The sequence below is a fragment of the Abrus precatorius genome, unplaced genomic scaffold (genome assembly GCF_003935025.1).
Source record: "Abrus precatorius isolate BTA unplaced genomic scaffold, Abrus_2018 Scaffold2, whole genome shotgun sequence".
NCBI lineage: Eukaryota > Viridiplantae > Streptophyta > Magnoliopsida > Fabales > Fabaceae > Abrus > Abrus precatorius.
This window is the reverse complement of record NW_020874362.1, coordinates 25004559-25028364: the sequence shown is the minus strand read 5'-3', so window position 1 is coordinate 25028364 and position 23806 is coordinate 25004559. Positions and strand designations below refer to the sequence as shown.

The 23806-nt window shown below is 28.8% G+C and overlaps 3 protein-coding genes across 8 annotated transcripts; 2 read left to right on the top strand and 1 right to left on the bottom strand.

The window, feature by feature from the left end:
- Positions 1-1827: 1827 nt before the first annotated feature.
- Positions 1828-6314, bottom strand: LOC113858121 (transcription activator GLK1-like). 2 transcript variants are annotated; one of them, XM_027490602.1, is made up of 6 exons: positions 5407-6314; positions 4896-5036; positions 4088-4417; positions 3276-3332; positions 2966-3073; positions 1828-2216 (listed from the first exon to the last, which is right to left on the bottom strand). In XM_027490602.1, the coding sequence occupies exons 1-6, from the start codon at positions 5932-5934 to the stop codon at positions 2067-2069; spliced, it is 1314 nt and encodes a 437-aa protein (XP_027346403.1). In that variant the 5' UTR covers positions 5935-6314; the 3' UTR covers positions 1828-2066. The 2 variants fall into 2 exon arrangements, with proteins under 2 accessions (XP_027346403.1, XP_027346402.1); XM_027490601.1 differs by having other exon boundaries at positions 3276-3337; positions 4093-4417; positions 5407-6307.
- Positions 6315-16148: 9834 nt separating this feature from the next.
- Positions 16149-16719, top strand: LOC113859676. The gene is made up of 2 exons (XM_027492388.1): positions 16149-16258; positions 16596-16719. The coding sequence occupies exons 1-2, from the start codon at positions 16149-16151 to the stop codon at positions 16717-16719; spliced, it is 234 nt and encodes a 77-aa protein (XP_027348189.1).
- Positions 16720-19846: 3127 nt separating this feature from the next.
- On the top strand, positions 19847-23484 carry LOC113858044 (dnaJ homolog subfamily B member 4-like). Of its 5 annotated transcripts, none has more exons than XM_027490457.1 (4): positions 19866-20159; positions 20788-21029; positions 22739-22841; positions 22947-23364. In XM_027490457.1, exons 1-4 carry the CDS (start codon positions 19995-19997, stop codon positions 23175-23177), a joined length of 741 nt encoding a protein of 246 aa, XP_027346258.1. In that variant the 5' UTR covers positions 19866-19994; the 3' UTR covers positions 23178-23364. The 5 variants fall into 5 exon arrangements, with proteins under 5 accessions (XP_027346253.1, XP_027346258.1, XP_027346254.1 ...); XM_027490453.1 differs by adding an exon at positions 21083-21221 and having other exon boundaries at positions 20788-21037; positions 22739-23364; XM_027490452.1 differs by having other exon boundaries at positions 19847-20159; positions 20788-21221; positions 22739-23484.
- Positions 23485-23806: the final 322 nt, after the last annotated feature.

Sequence of the window (23806 nt, the reverse complement as noted above, 5' to 3'; positions counted from 1 at the left end):
CTTGTGAGAGTTAAATGGACAGTCGTGTTATTTTGGTATTCTTTGACTCCAAAAAAATGTTACTTTGGTTTTCTTGTAGTACGTGTTTTTTTGTAGTTTATTTTTTTCATATAGTCATTTTTTCTTAATTTCAAAAAATTAAAACAAGAAAAATAATAATATTAAGGGGATAATTTTTCTTTTAAGAGATAAAAAAAACAAGAATAAATAGAATTAACATTTTTAGGTTTCAAAAAAGGATAGGGAGCTCTACTTTTGTGCATCCCAAATTGTTAAAAACTGTTAACTTGAGAGTTTTGTTCAAACTTACCTGTTATAGGCATTTCCCCCTTAGAACCTGTCAAAGTGTTTTCATGAATTAAAATTAAATCACTTTCATTTAACCCAATATGAATTCATCCTTTGTATTTCGTATGAACATTTTGCATGTCCTTGAAGGCTCCTTCTGGGGTCCACCTTTTTCCATCATGTGGCTCCCTTTTTTGGGCAATCCGAAAATATTAACCACAGTACCCTCGTGACCTCTTTGGTTCATCGGTGTATACCATATTGTATATCTCACATATATTTCCAAACACGAAACCCACCGAATGACACACTGTCAAAATCAAGGGTCCATAAGTGCCTTGGAATGATTTGATGGTTTATTGACTCCGGATCAACGGGGACCACTGCCTCCTCATTACTTACTGTTGCCATCGTCTGCATGCTTGGTATCATTGTATCAACACTTTTATCATTTCTTCTATTATTCAAATTTTATATTATGTTACTTTTTTTATGTATTTATAACAAAAACAGATTTAACTGTTCCATTTAATGGACATTAATTTCCTTCTGTTTCAATTTTATCAGCACTCGTCCTATCCTTCTTCTCCTGTCCATCTATCTTTTCTCAGCGATGCTATGCGTACGGTACCAAAAATTATGTTTTGCCGAGGAAAGAAAATAAATAAATAACAAATAATTGACTGCGTGAATGAATTAAATAAAAGAGAATAAATATTTTTTTATTTAAATGAATATAAAAATAAAATTATTTCTTTGTTTAGTATAATAAATTTATATATTTTTACGTAGATTTTCTTTAATTTATATTTTTAAATTACGTTGAAATTAATTTATTATATATGCCTTAAGTTTCTATATAATTTTATACGTTTTAAATTATATTTTTAATGACTTTAAATTTTTTTTTTAAATACTTGTTAAATTTTAAAATATTTTAATAAAGCAACGAATTTAAGTCAGTAAGTAATCAAATAAATCAAACTTCTTTCATTAATTAAAATTTAATTTTAAGAGTTTTTTATTTAAATTTGAGAAAATAATTTTTTTAACTTATACAATTTATTTTTTTATCTTATAAATATTTTTTCAAAAAATTTACCTAAACTCAACCAATATATAATTACGCAATATTTATGCATGCAACTTTAAATTTCACTCTTTATGTTTTTATATAACACAACACTACCCATTACACTATTTTTCTTTAATGATTTCAAGATACTTTTTTTTTTCTTTTACATTCGCTTTCTCTCTGTATGTATCATCTCTTACTCTTCACGCTTTATGATAAAAATTCAAATCTATATTTGTTTCCCTCTATTTTACTATCATAGAAAGTAGGGTGTGAAGGATAGTTTTAAAAAAAATAGTGTGAGAATATCAATGTGAAAACCTAAAGTGAGTACTTCAACATTTAGCCAAAAGAGAAATATTTGATGACAGAACTTTATTGGTATTTCCTCACCTTATCCGATTAATACAAAAATTAGTTCCTTTACATCAGTACATATACAAAATGGCTATAATGACCAAGACTTGAAACCAATCACTCATGCATTATAGCACGTGAGAAAACTAGAAAAAGTCTTCAAAGTTTTTTCTTCCTTTCTTTGCTGTTAAAAGCGAAGAAGAAAGATAAGAATAACTCACATAGTAGCTTAGATGTAACATACATGCAATGCAACATCTAATGGATGAGAAGTCGTCGAATTAGGGTTAAGTGGACATGACACCAAACGAAAGGGAAGAACCTCTTCCATAAAGGATACTGGTGTTCAAGCACTAGAGGGTGGAATGTTTGGAATCCCTTGTCTCTGTAATTCACTCAGCACACTATCAAGCGCTGGAGCCTTAAGTCCAAGAGGTAGTGGCAGCCACGGTTTTGATAAAACATCTCCAATGGCTGAGTCTATGCTCTCCTTTGACTGTAAAACGAAAATGAATGAAATGGTGTACAAACTAACTTGTCATGTAATCTATTCTTCAAATGTTAAACAAAATAATCATTTCATACTTCTCGGAATGCACAAGTAAAAAACTAAAAAATGATATATAGAAGAGATAAAATAATAAATGCAATAACTTTGATTTTCTCAATTTTTTTTTATTTTATATCCATTTTTATCACAACACTTATCATATTTTTTATATATTTTTTTCACTTTCATTTTACATCCTTTTAAGGGTGTGAAAAAATATTTTTGTAACTATAATAGGTGATAAGATTGAATGATAAAAAGAAAGAAAGGAAGAGGGAGACAAGAATGTAAGTTGCGTACAAGAATTGAGTTGTGAAAAATAATAACTTCGTCTATAAATATTTGTCTATATCCTACAACTTTATACTATTGCATTAGTTCAGTTAAACATCTACCATTCCATGTATTTTCTTGTGTTCATTGCAATATAAACGATGGAAAACGAAACATGAAGCTATGGTCAGGAGAACCAATACTTGTACAAGTTAATTACATGCAGGATGTATTCAATCTATGCTGATTCATTATAAAATACCACAATTAGACTGGAATGTTAATAATGTGGTAGACTAATAATATAAAATCTATTATACTATGATTGCATTTGAAATAAATTATAAAATTGAATATAATGACAGAAGTAGGGTAGTTTACTTAAAAGAAATAAAATTATTTATTGAATGAAAAATAGATACCGGATGGAAATCAAAGAGGGGCCGGGGAGGAGGGACGGCGGTGGCGTGATCTGGTGGTTTGTACATGGCATGGGGTGGGATGCCGGGGACAGGTGGACATCCAAATCTCTGCATGTTATTTATATTTCCTCTATGGTCAGTGAGCCAAACTTATGCTACATATTTAGCTTTGTATTTCTTGTTGCCATTAAATATCACAATAATTGAATACGGCAATCCTCTCTTTGTTTCTAAAAGGATCCAAAAATCAAAGGAAACGACAACTCAAATGCCTCCAAAATAGTAAGGTGCATATAATATGAGTAGTTACCGTTGTTGTCAGAGGTTGTGGAAAACAAGGTGTTCCTGGTATTAGTGCGTTTGGAGCCTGTTTCAAAGAAATATATATTAGACAATTCAAGGCAACGTAGTTATTATTTTATTTATATATACACATCGATTTTATTAATTTTAAATTTTATGACTGAGTTTAAGTATAAAAATGGCATTTTTTATTAATTAAAAGTATTTGTTACATTAAAAATTTATAAACATATAATGGATTTTTTTTCTACTTAGATAAAAGGCTGCTAACAAATTGGTCTCACGGTTAGTTGAAGATATAAGTATTAGATTTTGTTGAATTATTTGCTGGCTTATTTGAGATTCCGTGATGTCTCATAATCCAGAAACAGTAGCTAATTTAACAAAAATTGACACTTAAAATTTTGAGATCAATTTATAAATATTTTTTTACGTATAGACTAAAATAAAAAAATATATTAAGTATGTAACAATTAATTTTTAATTTAAACATTTTTTTGTCATGAACATTTTTAAATAATATAATTTTATATGTTGTTCTCTAAACATTATTATTATTTATAAATAATAATTAAAGTTTTATGTGAATAAAATATTTATATTTAACATGATCACAAATTACTGAATTAAAATTTTAATTAATATACAATCCTTTAGTTTTATCCTTCTAAATAACAAACTCTCGAATTTAAACCCAATTCATTAAAGGCTTGTTCTATATCCGAAGTCTTAAGTGTCAATTATTGCCGTTTGTGCACCAAGCTAGAGTCTCATCAAAATATCTATAAAGAATCAAGGGTTTGAGTTTGGAGAATTAACCCCTTGGTGCTGAGCGTGCCAAAAGGAAGGATCTTGAGGTGCTGGTGGAGCTGCCGTCGGTGCCCAAGAGTGTGGCGGCGGAGGTGGCGGCGAATGCTGTGGTAGATGTTTAGGCCACATGTGCATGAAGGACTGGTCCATGGATGGATGCCCCCATACATGTAGATGTCTAAAATGGTGCATTGGGTTGATGGGAGGGAACCCCATGATGGGTGCTGGCCAGGGACTTACCTCTCTCTTCCCTCCTCCCCCATACATTTGCCTTCTTTGACTCCAACTCGCTGCTTCAGCTTCACGCGCTAGCAAATGCTTTCTATGGGATCTATATTTCTGCATTCAAATTAAAACCTACATGTTTCACAACTCTAGTCCCCCATAATTTTTCACTTTATTTTATATGCTGGTTTTGAATTATTTTTCGTTTGAATCTGAGTTTCTAACCTCTGACAAACATAAAATCCAGGCACACTTACCTGGACAATTTTGGCCAACATGCATATAATATAAGTTCAAAATTCTACTGACTTTCCATAAACAGAAGTAATAATTAGCGCGTGTTCAAAAATACATTAAAAATTAGAAGCTACAATTAATATCGTTAAAGGAAAAGTTTAATTTATACTCATATTATTAAGTGTTTTGATATAACTGAATCAAACAAACTACCTGGCTTAAATCAACAATTACTAAGCTTAATGTTATATATTTTCTCTTTTCTTTTTAGAATTTCCGAGTCTTGGTGCTTGAAATTCATACAAAGATTGAAATTAGCACAAAGGGAGTAATAATAACAAGTTGGAGAACGTACTTGAAGGTGGCTAGCAATGTTATGGCGAGTGAGACAATCAATTCCCATAATCTCCAAAATCCTTGAAGGCACTGCCTTATCCACTCCTAGCTGTTCCACAGCTTGCACAAATCGCCTATGCAATTCTGGGGTCCAATCCACCTACACACAACCCAGGAAAAAAAAATTATATATATATATACATATTTGTGCATATACATACACATATATATTCATACACCGCATCACTACTCCAAACCAAAATCCTGCAAAAAATTTAACAATCTAAATCTTCTAAAATTAACACTAATCTCTTGCCACTTCCCTCAATCTCAATATCTCCTCTCTCTACAGCTTCGGTTACACATACCCGTGAGTTTTTGACTCTCAAACTTTGTCAAGATCCATAAGGGAGACAGTGACAGAACCTTAACAATTATCTCAGTTTGCACATGACTAGCATGAAACTAATGCTAGCAACAAGATAAGTGAATTTGAGTGATATACTTTAAACTATCTAAGTTATATATACCTTGACTTTTCTCTTCCCTTGAGGATTATTATTATTATTACTACTATTATTCTTCGATTGAGCTGATGAAGATTTTCTTCCTTTTCCACCTTCCTTCAAAGACGAATTCACCACCACAGATTCATCTCTCTTACTCACAATCTCTTCTCCTTGGTTTGACCCCAAGTCTTGACCCGAAGCAGCACAACAAGAGGTTTTATCTTCATCTTCTTTCTTGGAAGAAGTAGTAATATCAATATTCTGAGTATCATTATTCTCAACCTTGTTCTCCACCGAGTCGTTCATCTCCGATTCCTCCGCGGCGCTGACGGAGAACTCACCGAACATTTCCAAATCCGGCAAGACATCGCCGTCGACGTTGATGCCGACAAAGAGGTCATCAAAATCAATGCTCTCCAATAAGTTCCCTTCAGAGAGTTCACCAAAGTCAACATCATTTGTTGAGGTTGTGGTTGCCATGGCAAAACCCTCCATCGCTCCTTGGATTTTTTCATCTTTGGTGCTCCTAAAAGGTGACACCGCGAGCATCAATTCCAAATTCACACACACTACGTATGTGAAAGAGTGAGTGCTCAAACTGGGAATAACAATAATTAATGAATTATTGGAAACTCTACGTTATGGGAAAGGTATATGGAAGAATGAGAATAATTTTGCTTTCTAAAACAGTGCTAGCTGGCTCACGCGTGCATGAAGATTCAGAAGATTAATTAAAGGGGTGGCAATGATATGTGAGAGAAGGGGTAGTGAGAAATTGGGTTTGAATCAGTTGAATGTGAAGGAGTGGGGTTAATTAATTGGCTTAGAGAGGGAGAAGGACGCGTGGTGATATAATGGGGTGTGTGTTTGGTACGTTCCCTTTTTTGGAAGTGCTGAGAAGAAAGAGAGTGGATCTCAGCCACAACTTTGGTTTCGTCGAGTTTTGAAAGAGATTTTGTATTTATGTTTTTCGTTTGGGAGTGTGCACTGTTGCTCTGCATCCTTTGCATTATTCTGGTTTGTGGATGCCCTTTTTTGAATCGTCAAGTTTAATTCTTTTAAATTTAAAAAAAAAACAACTATTATATATTTATACTTATTTTTTATTATTTTTCTTCTCAATCATTTCATCCATCATATTTCCTATCTTCTCTATTCTTTTCTTTTTGTTTATCTCTTTTTAACACCCCCCCCCTCCCCTTTTTACACTCATTTAATAAATGTGCATTCAAAATTTGCTTGTTTGAATAATTTTGAAGGATGATTTTTATTTATTTATAATATATATAATACTATATGACATTAACTATTAAACTTAATAAAATGATATTTTTAGTACTAATTGAATCATTAATTTTAATGTTTTGTAAAAGAAATTAAGTTTTTAAAAAAGTGTATCGTTTGAAAATTAGTTAATATTTTATTTATTAATGTGTTTTAATGCAAAATATGTTATTGAAAACATGAATAAATAATTAATAATTAGATTATGTATTTATAAATATATAAACTGCGAAAAACTTATATACATAATTATTATTGTGATATTTTCTTTTTATTTAATTAAATTAGATGCATAATATTATTTTATATATTTATATTATTATTGTTTTGTTTTGTTTTTCCTAAATGAAGAGAGAGAAATATAGAGGGGTGTCATCAAGATCAGGTCATCAAGTATGTCTGATACTGATACTCTACAGTGAAAGAAATAGATGTTTGGTGTGTTAGTGTTTGCCGGTGCAAAAATTGACCGCTGTATTTTTCGCCCTTAAAGATAACACACACATAAATTTATCATTATTCGATGATAATCACATAATTGAAAACCTCAACTTCAAGAAACTGCTGATTATAAGGTTTCTTATCTTATCAACCAGACACGTTTTACTTACACATTATGAACCACTTGGAAAACATTCCAAAGAGCATTATATAAAGTTTATTTCAAACTTATAAAAATATTTTATAATTGTTCTTGTTTTTAAAAGTTCTTTTAACATGTAGAAAAATAAAAATTAATTTATTTTAATTAATATATTTAATTAAATTATTTACATTAGGATTTGGTTTTAACAAGAAGAAATCATACCGATTAAGCTAGGTTGTATCTTTTCGAATAAACTGTAGCATTGGTACGTACAACTCATGGATTACAATTGTTTGAAAACTTATGATATGTGCTACAGTATTTAGCTGGTTTAAGTGAATCAAGTATTTTGTTATATAAGTATAAATATTTTAAAAAATTGAATCAATTTATTGGAGAAAAAATAAAATAATAAACATGGAAAATAGAAGTCGTACATACTGATTTTGTCATGAAAGAGCCAAATTGCTCATCTTACGGTGGACAAATTTGTCTTCTTTTAGCTCCAAAGCTTAGTCGCTTTCCCTTCATTAATATCAAATGTAACTTTGGGGGTGCCTTCGTAAAAATTTCATCAATTGAACATTTTTCTAAAATTTTTTGGTATACACATGTGAATTTAATTTTTATATATTATTGGCCTAAAAAAACTTATACTATAAATAAATTAAATAGAATTTTAAAAAAATTGTAATTATATAATGATTCATAATCGAATAATAATGTTTTTTTCTACTATCAATACATTAGATTAAATTTAGTATAGATAAAAATTTTCTTTGTCGTTTCAAGAAAAACCAAACTAATAATCGTTTACACTATACACTAACGGTGATTGCTGGAGTGATATATAAGTAATATTAAGGACTTAGAAACGGAGAGCCTTGGTAGGACTAATCTTACTCGTAAGAATGGAAAAATATTATACGATATAACCCAAAATTGCGCTGTATTACAAGAAAAAATTGCCATTTGCAAGGAAAGATATACAAGGAGCAACTTGTATCAATAATATACTTTAAACTTGGAGTTCAGAGGAAGAAGAATGAAATAGTTTGAAAGATAAAAGAGGAGAATAAAAGAAAAATATATTTTAATATAAAACTTTTTAAATTGAAATAGCTTAAAGATATGAGATTACATTTTTTTTAAAATTTATAAATTATTTTTCTTTCATTTAAAAACTTTTAAATATAAATAAACAGCACTTAAGTTTTTTCATTTTCTTCCATTTTTTTAAAATCAACTTTCAAATAAATTTTTAATATATTTTAAAATATTATTATTTTTGTCTAAAAATTAATTCTCAAAATAAAGTTTTATTATATTCTAAAATGTTTATATAATTTCTTAATATTTTGATATGTTTTTTTTTTGTTGGTTTTCATTTATTGATGTGTTGCATAAACGAATGTATTATCATGTTAGCAAAGGTTTTATATATATATATATATATATATATATATATATATATATATATATATATATATTAAATACTTGAGTTAACTAATAAAAGTTATTTCAGTTTAAATTCAAAATTTAGTAGGTGTAATTGTATATTTATAGAGTTTTATTGTTTATAATAATCATTAAAAACTTATTATATTGAAATAAATATAACTTTATGATCATTAAAATAAAATTTTTAAAGATTAATTTTCTTAAATGATAGTATATAATTTATGAATTTTAATTCTTAAATGAGATTATTTTTAAGAGTATTTAAATACGAGTATTTTAAATGATATTCGTTTTCTTTATTATGTCACGAAACATTAAATATTTATTTGTTTAATTTAATTTTAATTTAAATATTTTATTTAAATTGTATTTTGTTTTTTAATTTCATATAATATAATATTATTAATATTAATTAAAATAGCTGTCTTTGAAATTATAAAATTTATCAATTTTAAAAATCATTATAATGTATATTAAATTTCATAATACTTATTCAATTTCAGTAAAAATTCTTAGTCATTGCCAACGATATTATTCGTTCTTGTCAAGTAAATAAGCATATTGATTGGATAAAATTTCAGTAAAATCGTTGATTATTCCATATTTGAAACTGATTGATCTCACATGGTACATTGTTTTTGGCCAATGTAACTTTCTTATTGAATATTTGAATTTTATTCACTTTATCCATCACAAACCATAGATTAGAAGAATTAGCAGTTGGTTTCGAAGTTATAGTTATTTGGGAGGTTAACCACTATTAAACAGAGGTTAGTAATCAGTTAATTTTTTTAATGTACTATTAATTAATTTTTCTCGTATTATAAGACACATTGTGAACTAACGTTACACGCTTCTCAATTTTGTTAATAAACTTTATGATTCTCTCAGTTTCTCAACATTACTCGAAGTCATTGCATCAACAATGATTTTATTAAATATTGGATTAAATTTAAGACTATAACGCAATAATTATAAACAACTAATATAGATGGATACAAAAAGCTTTGTCTAAACTTTTTTCCACTTGAATATTTTCTTCATTCTACAACTATTCTTTAATAATTTTTTTGTTCTAAATTTTGTGTGGTTTTACAATATCGAATAAATATTTAACAAATGTATTTTTCCATCTTTTTTTTTGTCATACACTGCATTTATTGATAATTATAAAATTATTTTTTAAGAAATAAATTATTAAGAATAGTTAGTCCAAGAAAAGAATTTCAATGTTAATTTTTATAGACACGTTTGCTAATAATGATGGAGAAAATAAATGTATGTGTATATTTAATCCCTAGACACATTTGTTGTAATTATACAGGATCGAAATAATTATTGAGCAAAAGAACATTGTAGATTCATCTGATAATTTATTACGGTGTTTTTTTTTAGGTGCACATAATTTGGCAGTGTTTAAATCATCTTGCGTGTATCTTAATGAATTTATCATCTTCAGTCAAAGACATTGTATCCTCCTTGATAAGACTAAAATTATAAGCATTACATTTTAAAGTTTAATTGTGGCCACGGTACGCACCTTCAAATTTAACTGATATTTTATCTTTGAGTACTTATAGTGCTCCTTAATAAATATTTTGTGTTGATAAAAAAAATGTTGAATTAGATTTGTATTTTTATTAATACTCTTAACCCTTAACAATAGTATAGTAAATTTATCTTATTCTACTAAAACTTCTGGTATGAATGTACACGTCATCATGTTGTTTGCTTCACAATTAAAAAAGTTTGTCTTTTTATGTAGCTGGGCCATAATTTCAATATAAACCCCTGTGATGGGTTTGAGGGTCCGGATAAGATATTTGCCAGCTCCTGAATCCAACAACTTCAAATATTTGCCCCCTAAAAGTTCAAAAGTGCAATAATTTTGTCTTAAAAATGCATATATGTAGCGCCTAAACTAAATTCTCATTTACAACTAAAATTAAAACATTTTATACGAATTTCATACAAAAAATATTTTATGTAAAAAAAATAAGTAGCTAAAATTTAATTATATGATTAATAAAGATTGATTCGAGTAACAAGAAATTTAATATCGCTTAAACAAGATATTAAATTTAAGTTTTCATATATAAATAAATTGAATAAGAAATAAGAAATAAATAAATTTAATTATATGAAAATATTTTTTTAAAAATCTTCTTATCTGAATTTAGATATTTTTTTATATGAATATTCATATAAAAGTAAGTACAAATAACAATAATTTTTTCATAAATTAATAATTAACATTTATTTTTTAAGTTTTAGAAAAATTAAATTGAAATTTTTTTAAAATAATATAAAAATACAAATTCAATTTCAATTTATGAAAAGTATTTGATTAATTTATTTTATAACTTAAATTCTGTATTTCTTTTTATTAAAAAATTTATCCATATTAAACCTTCATATATCATTACTGTTATTACATTAATTCATTCTATTCATTTCCTAAATACGTAAAAAAAAATATAGGTTAGCAGTTTCTTTCTTCTTTTATTTTTCGAAAAAATAAAGAGTCTTTTGGCCATTTGGCTTGCATGCACTTAATATTATTATGAGGTTCCGTTTTAGACTTTCACCAGAAATTTCATGTGATTTTTTCATCATGAGATTGCCATTTCCTTACGTGTTATGCTGCTGAGAGTTTGAAGCACTCGAGTTCTCCATTGGTCAAAGATCAATATATTATGTTTTTATTTATTTATTAAAGTTAAAAAATAATACAAAACTAGTTATATTTCTTTATTTTTAAAAGTTTGATTTGTTTTTTAAATAATTAGTCCATAAGAAAGTATAAGAGTCTCTACAGTTAGGCACATGATTGATTTTTAATTAAAAAGCCACAAATTATGATTTAGACAAACCGCTATTGACATAACTTTTATCTAAATCATAATTTAAAAAGAAAAATGCAAACACGTCATAACTTGTCCAAAGTTGTAAAGGTAATCAGTAGAATTGAGCCAACAACGTTCGAATATTTGGCAGCAAAACTCTTCATACTTCCTAAACTTTTTCGAAACATTAGTGTCTTTGTAAGCATTATTAATCTCAAGTTATTACTAACAGTTCTTGTGAAAAAAACAAAAAAAAAATGTCGGTTTTCAGCCTTCGCACACCGTTTTCAATGAGTGTTTCCTCATTTCTGCATTGTCTTGTGAGCTTTTAAGTTTTTTTTTTTTACACGGTGCTAGTTAGTAGTTACTCACCGCTATATAATTTATTTATTTTTAAATAAAGAGAATATATTTTAAAAAATAAAATATAATTATAATTTTTAATTAAAAATTTTAACAATTAAAATTTAATAACTTTATAAATTTTACTATAGTCTTAATTAATATTTTTCATAATTAATAATTATTTTTATCTTTTAAAATACACACTTTTATTTCAGAGGAATTAAATTGTTTAATTTGTAATACGCATAGCTTCCATTTTATCTTTTCATATGTACATTTGTTTGAATGAATTATATTTCTAATTTGAAATATATTAACAAAAATATTTTAAATTACTAAAAATATATTTAAAATAAAAATATCTACATTAACTTTAATTATAAATTTTATTTAAAAACATATACAATACGTTAAATTAAATTTAAATATCACAAATAAACCAAGCAGATACCTGCTCTATTTTTTTATTTACATTTTTTAAAATTTTATTCCTGGTCCAAATAAAGCATTTATAACTTGATGAAGTTCAGTGATATATACCACCACGTGTACGGTATGCAAGAGGTTATAACTATAATAGCCACACATCGCAAGGTGGTATTGTCTTATTCAGTGGCAGTTTGGTCACCATGCTCTCAGCCCAACAAGTTTATACTAATATATATTGATTGTGATTAATTAATTTAAAATAATTTAAAATATTTTTCAGTTAATTTAAAAAATAAGAATTATATTTTTTAAAATAAGTAATTAATTAAAATATTTTTAAAAAAGTGCGTTTTCTTACATTTGTCGACTTTGTAATGGGTATTCACTATTCACTACTTGTTTGTTTTCATGATTTTCTTTTCTTGAATGGGGCATGTATACAGGGAACAAATCAACCAGATTTTTCCTTAATGCATATAACCAAATCACTACTTTACTTTTGTTATTTGTCTTATTTGTTTCAATTTGATTAATTTTACTTTGGAACCAAAACTGCACCCTTTGCACTAGTGATATACAAATGTCATCAAATGATGACAATAATACTTTATAAAACAATATATACTGTATATGTCGAGACAAACCAATGACTGTGTCTGATCCCAGATATTCTTCAACAAGATGTTATCGTGTCATTCCCTAAGGCCAACTTAGCTTATGGATCCAAATGCTTCTGCTGCCTCTGAAGATCTAATTCACAAGAGTCCGTTTTTTGTGTTCAAGATATTCTTTCAGCTCTTCTGTCTGTTTCATTAGATTTGCTGCATCATTTCTACATGCAATGTATAAACTCCATGATTGGTCAACGAGAATTGGCTCAATTTAATATGTAGTATTGAACTTCCACTTAAATCCCAGTAGCTCTCGCGGATATGATACATTATAAAATACGCATTTTAATTGTGTTGGAATTACTTCATCAACCAAATACGTACTCCAGCATAAATAAAATTGCAAAACTGTATATAATACGAGTTAAAAGGAAAAAAGATCTATTTCTTTTTACCTAACGATCGACTGAGTTTGAGTCAATTTGATTCGAGGTGAGATCACTTACTTGTGGATGACACACCTTAACTTGAGAGTTAGTGGACTGACTCGTTTAATTAATAAAATGTATTGTTTTGAAAATGAAGAAACAAAATATGAAAACAAAAATCAGTGAAAGTAAATAAAACATAGCAAATTATATGTATATTTATAAAAAATGGCCTAGCGCCAGTTAACCTACAAGCCTATAAGTCCATTTAGCTCACAGTTTAAATATATTACACCCAAAAAAAAATTACATTAAAATGTTATATGTTTTTATTGATTTTGACCCATATAGATCGTGAGTTATATAGACTGCTCACATGTTTAGACTCATATACCTAACTTCACCAATCATATTATCATTTATTAAACTATCAGCAGTTTGTTATTTTCATGTTAACTAATGCGAGTTAATTCAGAGATCTGAGTATAGGCTACATAATCTTAAACTCCCAGTTATGACACTTTATGACCATGCATGTTTACAACTAAGACATAATGGATATGGTATTTTGATGGATTGAAATTGCTTGAGGAGTTTAATGTGTTGTTTGAAAATAATTTCTCTCACAGATGATAAGCTTTTCGTTAATTCAACACATCCCACGTGTATTTTTATGTGTCAAGTGATCAGAATAATTTTATTTAAGCTCAGGAATGAAAGGACCAAGTATTAACACAATTATTAATCAATGTATTAAACAAATGCTTGATTTTATTTAAGGAAAAACTAATCAAAAGCATATTAAAAGGTTTGTTCAAATAATGTGATATTAATAAATATGTTTTATAATATCCATAATTTAATTTTACAAATCATTTTTATCTGTTTTAAAAGTTTAAAATAACTAATAAGGGGTATGAAAAAGTGGAGAATAATAATTGTATGATTATATGCATCTGAATTGAATTCGTAAGTAGGTAAGGGGTCTTTCAAGTTGAACTGAAATTCAATCCATGTGAATGGAGGGACCATGGTGGAGAGAGAGCATTGATTTTTGTTTGAGGAAAATGGCATAGTTTGTTACTAGTACATGAAAAATGACAGAAAAGTCTCAATTTGATGGTCCTGACAATAACCGTGAACGTGTATTTAAAAAATGTATCTCTTTTAGAAAGAGTAACAATTATTGTTGGGAGTGATTTTACTTGTAAACAGGAATCTAAATTTCTCTATCACAAAAATGGATGTCATTCTCAAAGGCAAAAGGCCCCCCCAAGCCCAGACTTTGTCATCCACTAAATCAAATCCAAAACCCTAGTCCTGATATAGACCCACCCAAGCTCAATAATTCAACCGGGATATCATATCCTCGTAAGTCATAACTCAATACAAGTTTATTAAATGAAGTTTTTTTTTATTAAATATTTTATCAAACATATATTTAATAATGTTCGTAATGTGTACTATTTCAATTGTGGGTTATTATTAAAAACGGGTCCTACCTAACCTAATTGAATCTAAAATATTGGTATAACAAATACAGCACAATGGTTATGATATATTGAAATGACATTTTAAAAAAGTGTGGCGTTATAATAATCTCCGTAGGTATATGTGGAGAAGAACATTTTGTCTTTCATGAATGGGCATAGCGGTTTTGTGGTGACAAGTATTTTGTTTCGATATTGGATTCGTATTCTGAAAACTTTGTTTGCATGTATATATGTATCCGTATTAATCTGTGTATACAAGAACAGCGTTATTGTAGCCCAGATCCTTGTTAATTTGTGGGCCACCAGACAATGACATAAAATGTTCCATGGATAATTGGGCCCGTTGGCCCACACGTACTTCGAAAGAGGAAAACAATCCTGGTTTTGATTAATACCAATCTTGAACTGAAAACTGCTTGCGAACCGAAAAGTAAAATAAGTGAACTGACAAACACTTGCTCTGTAATGACTTATCATTACATGTTTGCCACAAAACCTATCATCGTGCCTTGCCCAAATTTAATTATCCTTCATTTCTTAAGTGAAGGATAAGGATTTTTATATCAATAAAGTATTTATAAAAATATATATAATAAATACAAATTCCTAAAACCTATATTTGATTCTTGTCATACAACAAATTAATTATCATTTAAAATAACATTTAAAATTAGCAACAATTAAGTTATTGATTGAATTGGATCACCATTTATTATTAAATAAAAGCATTTAAATTACTTAAAGTTAAGTAGTTAAAAATCTATTAACTAAGGTGTAAATATTTAAAGAGTGAGTCCTATATTTTATGACATTGCACGTGTATAAATACTAAACTTTATTTGGTAACAATATTTTTGTAAAAATCATATATTTCAAATTAATGTATTTGATATTTATCCAAAACTAAAAAACAAATCAGCTGAAGGAATTTATATTAATAAGTCACGAGTATTTTAAATCTAAACACAATTTTAGCACATTAAAATGGATTAACAATTTATCTCTCACTGATTCACTAAAATTCGATTGAAAATTATTCATCTATCCATATGATACCCTGCCTTTTTAAAAAAAATCTGAAGTCAACGTTATAAAAAAAGTCATTGGTGTTCTCGTCACGGTGGGTTTTCCAATGAAAATTACATCGAAATCAAGACCCTGATAGAAACGAATTGCACTTAAACTTCGTTCTTCTTCTTCTTCTTCTTTTCAGATTTAGATCGCAGATCGAGTATACAACAGAGTACAATATGACAAACACTACGAGGGAGAGAACTAACATGGAAGACGAATTTTGCGAATGCCGGCCATTGGGATTCTTGATTGGATTACCCTTCTCTCTCGCCTCATTGCTTCTCTGTCTCGTCGGTGCATTTATCTGGCTTTTTGGGTATGCAACATTTTCCAACTTCTCCTCAAATTTCTATGCAAAAGTGTTCTTATTTTAAGTTCCGTTTTCCATTCTTTATTTTGCTTTGTTATCTTCAGTAAATTTATCAATCCAATTTCGCACACCTTTTGCTCATTGGTTATTAAAAATAATTTATTTCGACTATACTCACCTTAATTATTGAAATATTTTGTAAATATAATTAATTTTATAAATTTTTACTTTTTTATTTTACACTTTTTTTGGTTTTAAAAAAAAGTTAAATTATAGAATATTTCATTCAATAAATATTTTTTTTTCTATTTTCTGAATAAGAATGGTGGTGATGAAAACGTAGGTCAACATTAAGTTGCTTGTGTCCATGTTGCATATGGTGCGCAGAATTGGGCAATGTGGGTGTGAGTCTTGTAAAGCTTCCAATTGGAGTTCTTAAATGGTTCATTCGCAAGATTCCTTGTTAGAGGGTAAATATTTGTAACCCCCTCCATTTTTTTAGTAATTAGTTTCACTCGTTTGTACTACTTCTTCGCTTTTCCAGGGACTAGCCTAATCTATGATTCAGCTTAATTGAATTCTATTTTCATAAGCTAATTGTCTTGTTATATTTGGTTCTTTCTTTTATTAGTTAAGAAATGAATAAATATATATTTTTTTATTAAAATTATGGTAAAAATACACTGATACTATGTTTGAATGAAAATTTTTCCTTTTTTTTATATCTATAATAAGTAGAAAAAAGTGCTATTCGTGACCCTAAATTTATTTGCGATCTAACTATACTCGTAATTAGTTTATTAAATTTCAAGATAAATTAATTCATTTTGATTTTTTAGTATGCAAAAAAAAAAAATGTATCACACTTATCATGAAATGAAATTTAGGGTACTTTTGTATTAAAAGTGAAATTTTTATAAACTTAAAAAAATCTTAAAGCATGTTTATTTCTAATTTTAAAACGAATTTTTTAAAAAATATACTTATTTTTTTATTTTTTAAAACTCTTTTTGAAAATAGAAACAAGCATATTCTTATTCTTTTAAATTGGATACTTAAAGAATTAAAAAGGATACAAACATAAAAACAATCATACCATTTAATCTTGTGAAATACAGTTCTTACCTCTCAGTTATTTTGGAGATAATCAATATAATCGATAATACAGATCACAGAAAACTTCTAACAGATGCAAAACGTTGAACTATGAGGTAATTTTGAACTGTATAGTTTATTTAGGTTGATCTTTTAATATAAACATTGAAATAGAATTTTTTTTAATTAAACTTACGAAAATAAGTCTTATAAATATAGTTTTTTGTATTTTTAATATTTCTTGTAAATTTACCCTTAATAACAGCTTCCATACCGTAATTATGAGATTGGTCGATTAATTTAGCAAATGTTATTGACCATTGATGAAACTTCCTTCAAGAAACCAAATTGTGGTATGTACTTTTTGGTCAAAGTGTAATGAGCTATACGAACAAAAAAAAATAACATATATTGAGGACAAAAAAAAAAAATATTTATACTGTTCTATTAAGAGTTTGCGAATTAAACACATTTACACGTGTGTGCTTTTTCTTTCAAATATATCATGAAATTTTTATTTCTACTTATTTTTAATTAATTTTCTCTTTATTTTAAGTAACTTACAATGGATGTCTTGTTTTGATACATCCCTTTTAAGGTTTCGAAATATATTTAAAACAACGGTTGAGGTAACTCATTGAAACTAGTCTTCTTATTGTAAAGTGCAATAAAAATAAAGGGAACAATCTTCGGTGGAAAAATAAACACAATTTTGTGGAAGGTAAATGTTTGAAATAAGAATGATAACAACACGATATCTAATATATTTTTATTGTTAAGTAAAGTTTATTAAAAACTAAAAAAAATGTAAAAGAAACGTTAAGAGTGAAATTTAAATAATTTTATTATTTTTCATAAATTTAAATATATTAAAAAGAGTATGTTATTAGCATTGCTCAATATTTTAAGTCTTTATAATGACTTAAGGAAAATTTTTAGTTAAATTTTTTTAGATTATTCAGTGCAATTGCATATGTCCAAAATATAAATTCAAATTATTAATTAAGTTAAAAATAAATTTGTATTAGTTAATTTACACATTTATAATGAATTAAATCTATTTAAATAAACTCAATTTGAATTTGATGTTTTCATTATATTAATTTTGTTGGACTAAAATTAAATAACTAATCAAACAAATTTTTTTGGGTAGTTTACAATTTTATGGTAATGGTAGTGAAGACTAATTTATAATTATGAATTTAGGAATAATTTCTAATATATAGAATTAAACTACAAGTATAAACATACTCTGTCAAGTCATAATCATGGGTGTTCTGATGATTTTATGGAGAATTGTAGAAGCTGTTTATACTAACAGTGCTAAAATATTAACAATCACTTGTTGATGGTAGCTAAGAGGGATCATGGGTCAGATTGGATAAACTTTATCTAAATAAATTGAGTTCGTAGTTTTTTTAAACAAAATCAACACAAAAATAATTAACTTGACTAAATTCAAGCAAGATTGGACTAGCTTTTATCATGTTTATATCGAATTACTCCTTCAAATCTTTGGGTTGTTCATTTATAGTTTGAGAATTCTTGTAGATGTTAGAGTTTCGTTCTTTGTTCCTCATAGTGAGGGTAACCATTAGACACATGCAGCAATATCGTGTTATAAAAATTCTCTTTTCAAACCAATTTATGCATTTCTATACAAGAAATTTGTTTCCATTATTGACTACCTCCTTATGTCTTTTTATAAAACTATCTTGGCCTAAAGCATTTAGAAATCCTTTTTATCTCATTAGATATTGAGGAAGTTTTTTTTTTTTTTGGTCAACTTTTTTCTTTTCTCTTCGGAGTAGCATATTCGTTTGTTGTTCTTACAGCAGCTCAAGCCATTCTCTGCTTCTTTTTGCTTAGAACAATTATTTTCTAACTCTCTTATTGGATCTTTTATTCAGAACAATTGTTTTCATATAATATTTAAGAATAATATTTATTTTGTTTAATCAATAAAAAAGAAAAAGAGAGGATACATATTTCTCTCTCTCTCTAAATAAAACACACACACATACATACATACATCCATATATATATATATATATAAAATCATTAAATGCTGATATAGAATATTTTTTCAATTTATAAAAAATGAAGAATTAAAATTACATTAAATTATATTTATTGATTAAAAATGTTTTTACTTTTTAAAATTTTATCAATCTAAGACAAATCCAAACTAATCAAATTTGAAGAATTTTTATTAAAAAATTAATCGAATCTAATTATCTTCATCTTACCTTAACTACTTAATTACTTATTTAAACTCACTTTTAATAACAAATTTATTATATTAAAGATATAAACACATATTAAATAGTTTTTAAATTTATTAACCGTTTAAATTCAGTTATGGACATTTTGGGTAAAATTGTTCGTTTGTAAAAGAGGCTAGAAATAGAAAATGAAGCGCAAGTACGTGGATTTCTGGAACCTTCCACAAAGATCAAGATGCCACGCCATAGAACACTGACTTGTATGATTTAAAGCATACTTGGAAGGCATCACCACATCAACCTCAAATTCTGAGCACAAGCTCTTTGAACTGTGAAACAGGAACATAACATAGCATAACAGGAGTAGAAGAACAGCGAAACTGAAGAAGAGAAAGAGAGTAGAAGAAAAAGCATCACCAAGGATGGGTGTAGATTACTACAAGATCTTGCAGGTGGATAAGAATGCCAAAGACGATGACTTGAAGAAGGCTTATAGGAAACTTGCCATGAAATGGCACCCTGATAAGAACCCAAACAACAAAAAAGAAGCTGAAGCTAAGTTTAAGCAAATTTCAGAAGCCTATGAGGTATGTTCTTCAATAGGGTATTGCAAATTTATTAGCTTTTTTCTGAAATTAGGATTGGAATAGTGAAACTCGATTAAATATTTCGTCTGGGTGATGCTTACTTCTCTGTCTTCTACTGTGATCGTAATGCTTTACCCCAAGGCTATTGCAAATTTTTTAGCTTTTTCTGAAATTAGGGGTTAAACAATGAAAGTCAACAAAATATTTCATCTGGGTGATGCTTACTTTTCTTTCTTCTATTGTGATCCGTTTCAGTGAGGGTATTGCAATTTTTGAGCTTTTTTTTGTGTGTGTGTGTGTGTGTGTGTGTGTGTGAGAGAGAGAGAGAGAGAGAGAGAGATTAGGAGTTAAATAGTGAAATTCGATTAAAATATTTCATCTGGGTGATGCTTACTTCTCTTTCTTCTATTGTGATCCTAATGTCTTTTAATGAGGGTATTGCAAATTTTTAGCTACTTTTGTGAAATTAGGAGTGAAATAGTTAAACTCTTCTGCTGTGATTCTAATGTTTTCCATAAGGATACTGCACCATTTTGAGCTCTCTTAAAATTACGAGTGGAACAGTGAAATCCAATAAGGAATTTTGTCTGAGGTGGTGCTTACTTTGTTTATGTTGTGATAATTGAAGGTACTTAGTGATCCTCAGAAGAGAACTGTCTATGATCAATATGGAGAAGAAGGTCTCAAGGGTCAGGTTCCTCCTCCTGATGCTGGTGGTGCTGGAACTACTTTCTTTTCCACAGGAGACATGCCAGGATCTTTTCGATTCAATCCCAGGAATGCTGATGACATTTTTGCAGAATTTTTTGGGTTTTCAAGCCCATTTGGTGGCATGGGTGGAAGAGGTGGCGGCGGAGGCATGAGATCAAGGTTCTCTGGTGGAATGTTTGGTGATGACATGTTTGCATCTTTTGGGGAAGGAGGAGGAGGAGTACATATGAGTCAAGGTGCACCTCGGAAAGCTCCTCCTATAGAGAACAAGTTGCCCTGCACACTTGAGGAGATATACAAAGGGACTACAAAGAAGATGAAGATCTCTAGAGAAATTGCTGATGTCTCTGGGTGAGTAGATGTTGATACCCGGCTATTATTTCTTCTCCTATATTTAGGAATCTTATAGCTTTCTTAGTTTTTGGTTTGTGTGTGATATGATCTCTAATTTTTGTGCATGACTAACATTATTGAACTTTCAATTTGGTAGTAAATAAAAGCATGGGTATCCACGAAGGAAAAATTAATTGATCCTAAACATAACTGCGGTCTGCTATTTTCACTCTGTTTATAATTATATATTGAGTGCTTGGCCTGAAAATTTTCGCTTGAGAACTAATGCTTGCCAATTGGCTGTCCTTTGTGGGTGCTATTTTACCTAGTGCTTGGTTTCCTTGACTTTTCAGTACATCTATCTCATCTTCTGTTGTGTGTGCAATGTTTGATCTTTGATTATGTCTTAGTTTACATAATGGTTAATGCATAAATCGTTTTCTTGTTATTTGGGCTATCTGCATCTTTGTTAGTTGAATGAATATCAGATACTTTGTTCTTTGAAACATCCTGCAGTTTATCCTTTCTACCCTGTAAAGTTTGTAACTTTGTACACCCTCTCTTTATCTTTGTGTTCATGACATTAATTGATGGATTTTTCAGAATCGAAGTGAAGCAGTGTTTTAATTGTGTTGTCTTGAGTTTTTCCAAATAGAAGACTTTCTAGGTTTTAACTTCTAAATGTAAATGAATAAAAACTGCTTTTTACTGGTTGATACTCTTAGTTGTATGGTATTGGTATGTGAGTGGTATGCATTAGATGGTGGATTTTATGTTAGTGTGTGTATAATTGCTATTCATTTCATATTTTTGGTACTTATTGGTGTCCCCATTAATGGTTTATGTAATTTAAACTTGAAAGTTCGTTGATCTGGAAAGTCAGTAGGTTCTTGACAAATTACTAGATCAAGACCTTCTACTTCTATAATCATATTATAATGTTATGCTAACATGGCTAAAATTATTAATGTATAAATCCTTATACTGGAATAGGTGTTGTCTCTTTCTGTGATTTGAGCAATGCCCCTTTTTAGCCTTTAGGCCTTTACCTTCTGTCAGAGCTCAACTTGTATAGTGTAGCCAGCTTGGAACCTAGAAGTTTTCCTTGGTACAATACATTTCCTATGTTGGCATAGATATCTTTTAAATTAAGTATTGGGTTTAAGGATTCTTGTTGAAAAATTTAGTAGGTGGTTAACAAAATCTTGGAAGGGTACACTAAACTTATATTCCCTTCACCTTTGAGCACCAAAAGTACGAACTTCTCTTGCATATATACATAATAAATTTGAATGAATATGTGATGTTGGAGTATTAATTTATGCTGCATTCAGAATATAACCTTTTTCTCTAGCCAAAAGAGTTAAGGGAATGGAACTGGCAATTTTCATTTCTCAAATTTATATTCATGAAGGATGAGAGAGCATCCTCATTCCAGATTACACTTCGAGCTTCTTCTTTGGTTTTCATAATTGCTTGTTAATCTTCAATCTGTCTCTAGCCAATTATTGACGAGTTCTTTCTTATGGATGCAGGAAAACCATGCCAGTGGAGGAGATCTTGACAATTAATGTCAAGCCTGGTTGGAAGAAGGGAACAAAGATCACCTTCCCAGAGAAAGGAAATGAACAGCCAAATGTCGCACCTGCAGACCTTGTTTTCATCATCGATGAAAAACCGCATGGTGTATTCACTCGCGATGGAAATGATCTGGTTGTCACTCAGAAGATTTCTCTTGCAGAGGCCTTAACTGGTTACACAGTGCATCTCACTACCTTGGATGGTAGAAACTTAAGCATACCGATCAACAGTGTTATTCATCCTAACTATGAGGAGGTTGTTCCAAGAGAAGGAATGCCCCTCCCCAAGGATCCTTCAAAGAAGGGAAATTTGAGGATAAAGTTCAACATCAAGTTCCCAACTCGGCTCAATGAAGAGCAGAAAGCAGGAATCAGAAAACTCTTGGCTGCCTAAGCCTGAGATTAAAATAGATTGATGTTAATAGTATAGTACTTGGCATATATCCACGGGACATGTATATTTACCAATAAATTTCGTTGCTTCAACGTATATTGTATTGTGATTTTGTGAAAATTTTTTTGATTAGATTCTTTTGTATGGTTTATTAGTTGGTGGGCAAAGCTTCCCTTGTTATGTAATGGCAGGGCTTAACGATGTTAGGATCACAAATTGTCAAATTTGATTGAAAGCTGTTGTTGCTGTGAATAACTTTGCATATTCATATACTTAAAGGTAACAAATGCAATCAAAGTTATACGCCCAAAAATGATGTTTCAGATTAAAACCTGTGTGCCGGGAGGAGCTTCAAATGCATATTCAGTATTACATTTAATTCCATAATTTTGTGATGAATTATAATGATAGTTATTAATTAAAAAGTCGTCAGTTAATACTATGATAAAATATACATACAGATAAAATAAAATATGAAGTTAAGATTTTAATCGTTAATTTTTAAAATTCTCTTTTAAGCTCTACACCCCTCACTCTTACTGCGTCAATTGTTGTAAATCACTGCAAATAATGTCTCTCATTATCATGGAAGATGTAGACCCCTAAAAATATTTACTGTTTGGCTCTCC

Coding starts and splice junctions, on each gene's coding strand:
- LOC113858121 (XM_027490602.1), bottom strand. CDS start 5,934: ATGCTCGCGGTGTCACCTTTTAGGAGCACCAAAGATGAAAAAATCCAA. Junction 3,333..4,087: donor GGCACGCTCAGCACCAAGGG/GTTAATTCTCCA, acceptor TCTTTGAAACAG/GCTCCAAACGCACTAATACC. Junction 2,217..2,965: donor CCCTCTTTGATTTCCATCCG/GTATCTATTTTT, acceptor TTCGTTTTACAG/TCAAAGGAGAGCATAGACTC.
- LOC113859676 (XM_027492388.1), top strand. CDS start 16,149: ATGGAAGACGAATTTTGCGAATGCCGGCCATTGGGATTCTTGATTGGA. Junction 16,259..16,595: donor GCATTTATCTGGCTTTTTGG/GTATGCAACATT, acceptor ATGAAAACGTAG/GTCAACATTAAGTTGCTTGT.
- LOC113858044 (XM_027490452.1), top strand. CDS start 19,995: ATGGGTGTAGATTACTACAAGATCTTGCAGGTGGATAAGAATGCCAAA. Junction 20,160..20,787: donor AAATTTCAGAAGCCTATGAG/GTATGTTCTTCA, acceptor TGATAATTGAAG/GTACTTAGTGATCCTCAGAA. Junction 21,222..22,738: donor GAAATTGCTGATGTCTCTGG/GTGAGTAGATGT, acceptor TTATGGATGCAG/GAAAACCATGCCAGTGGAGG.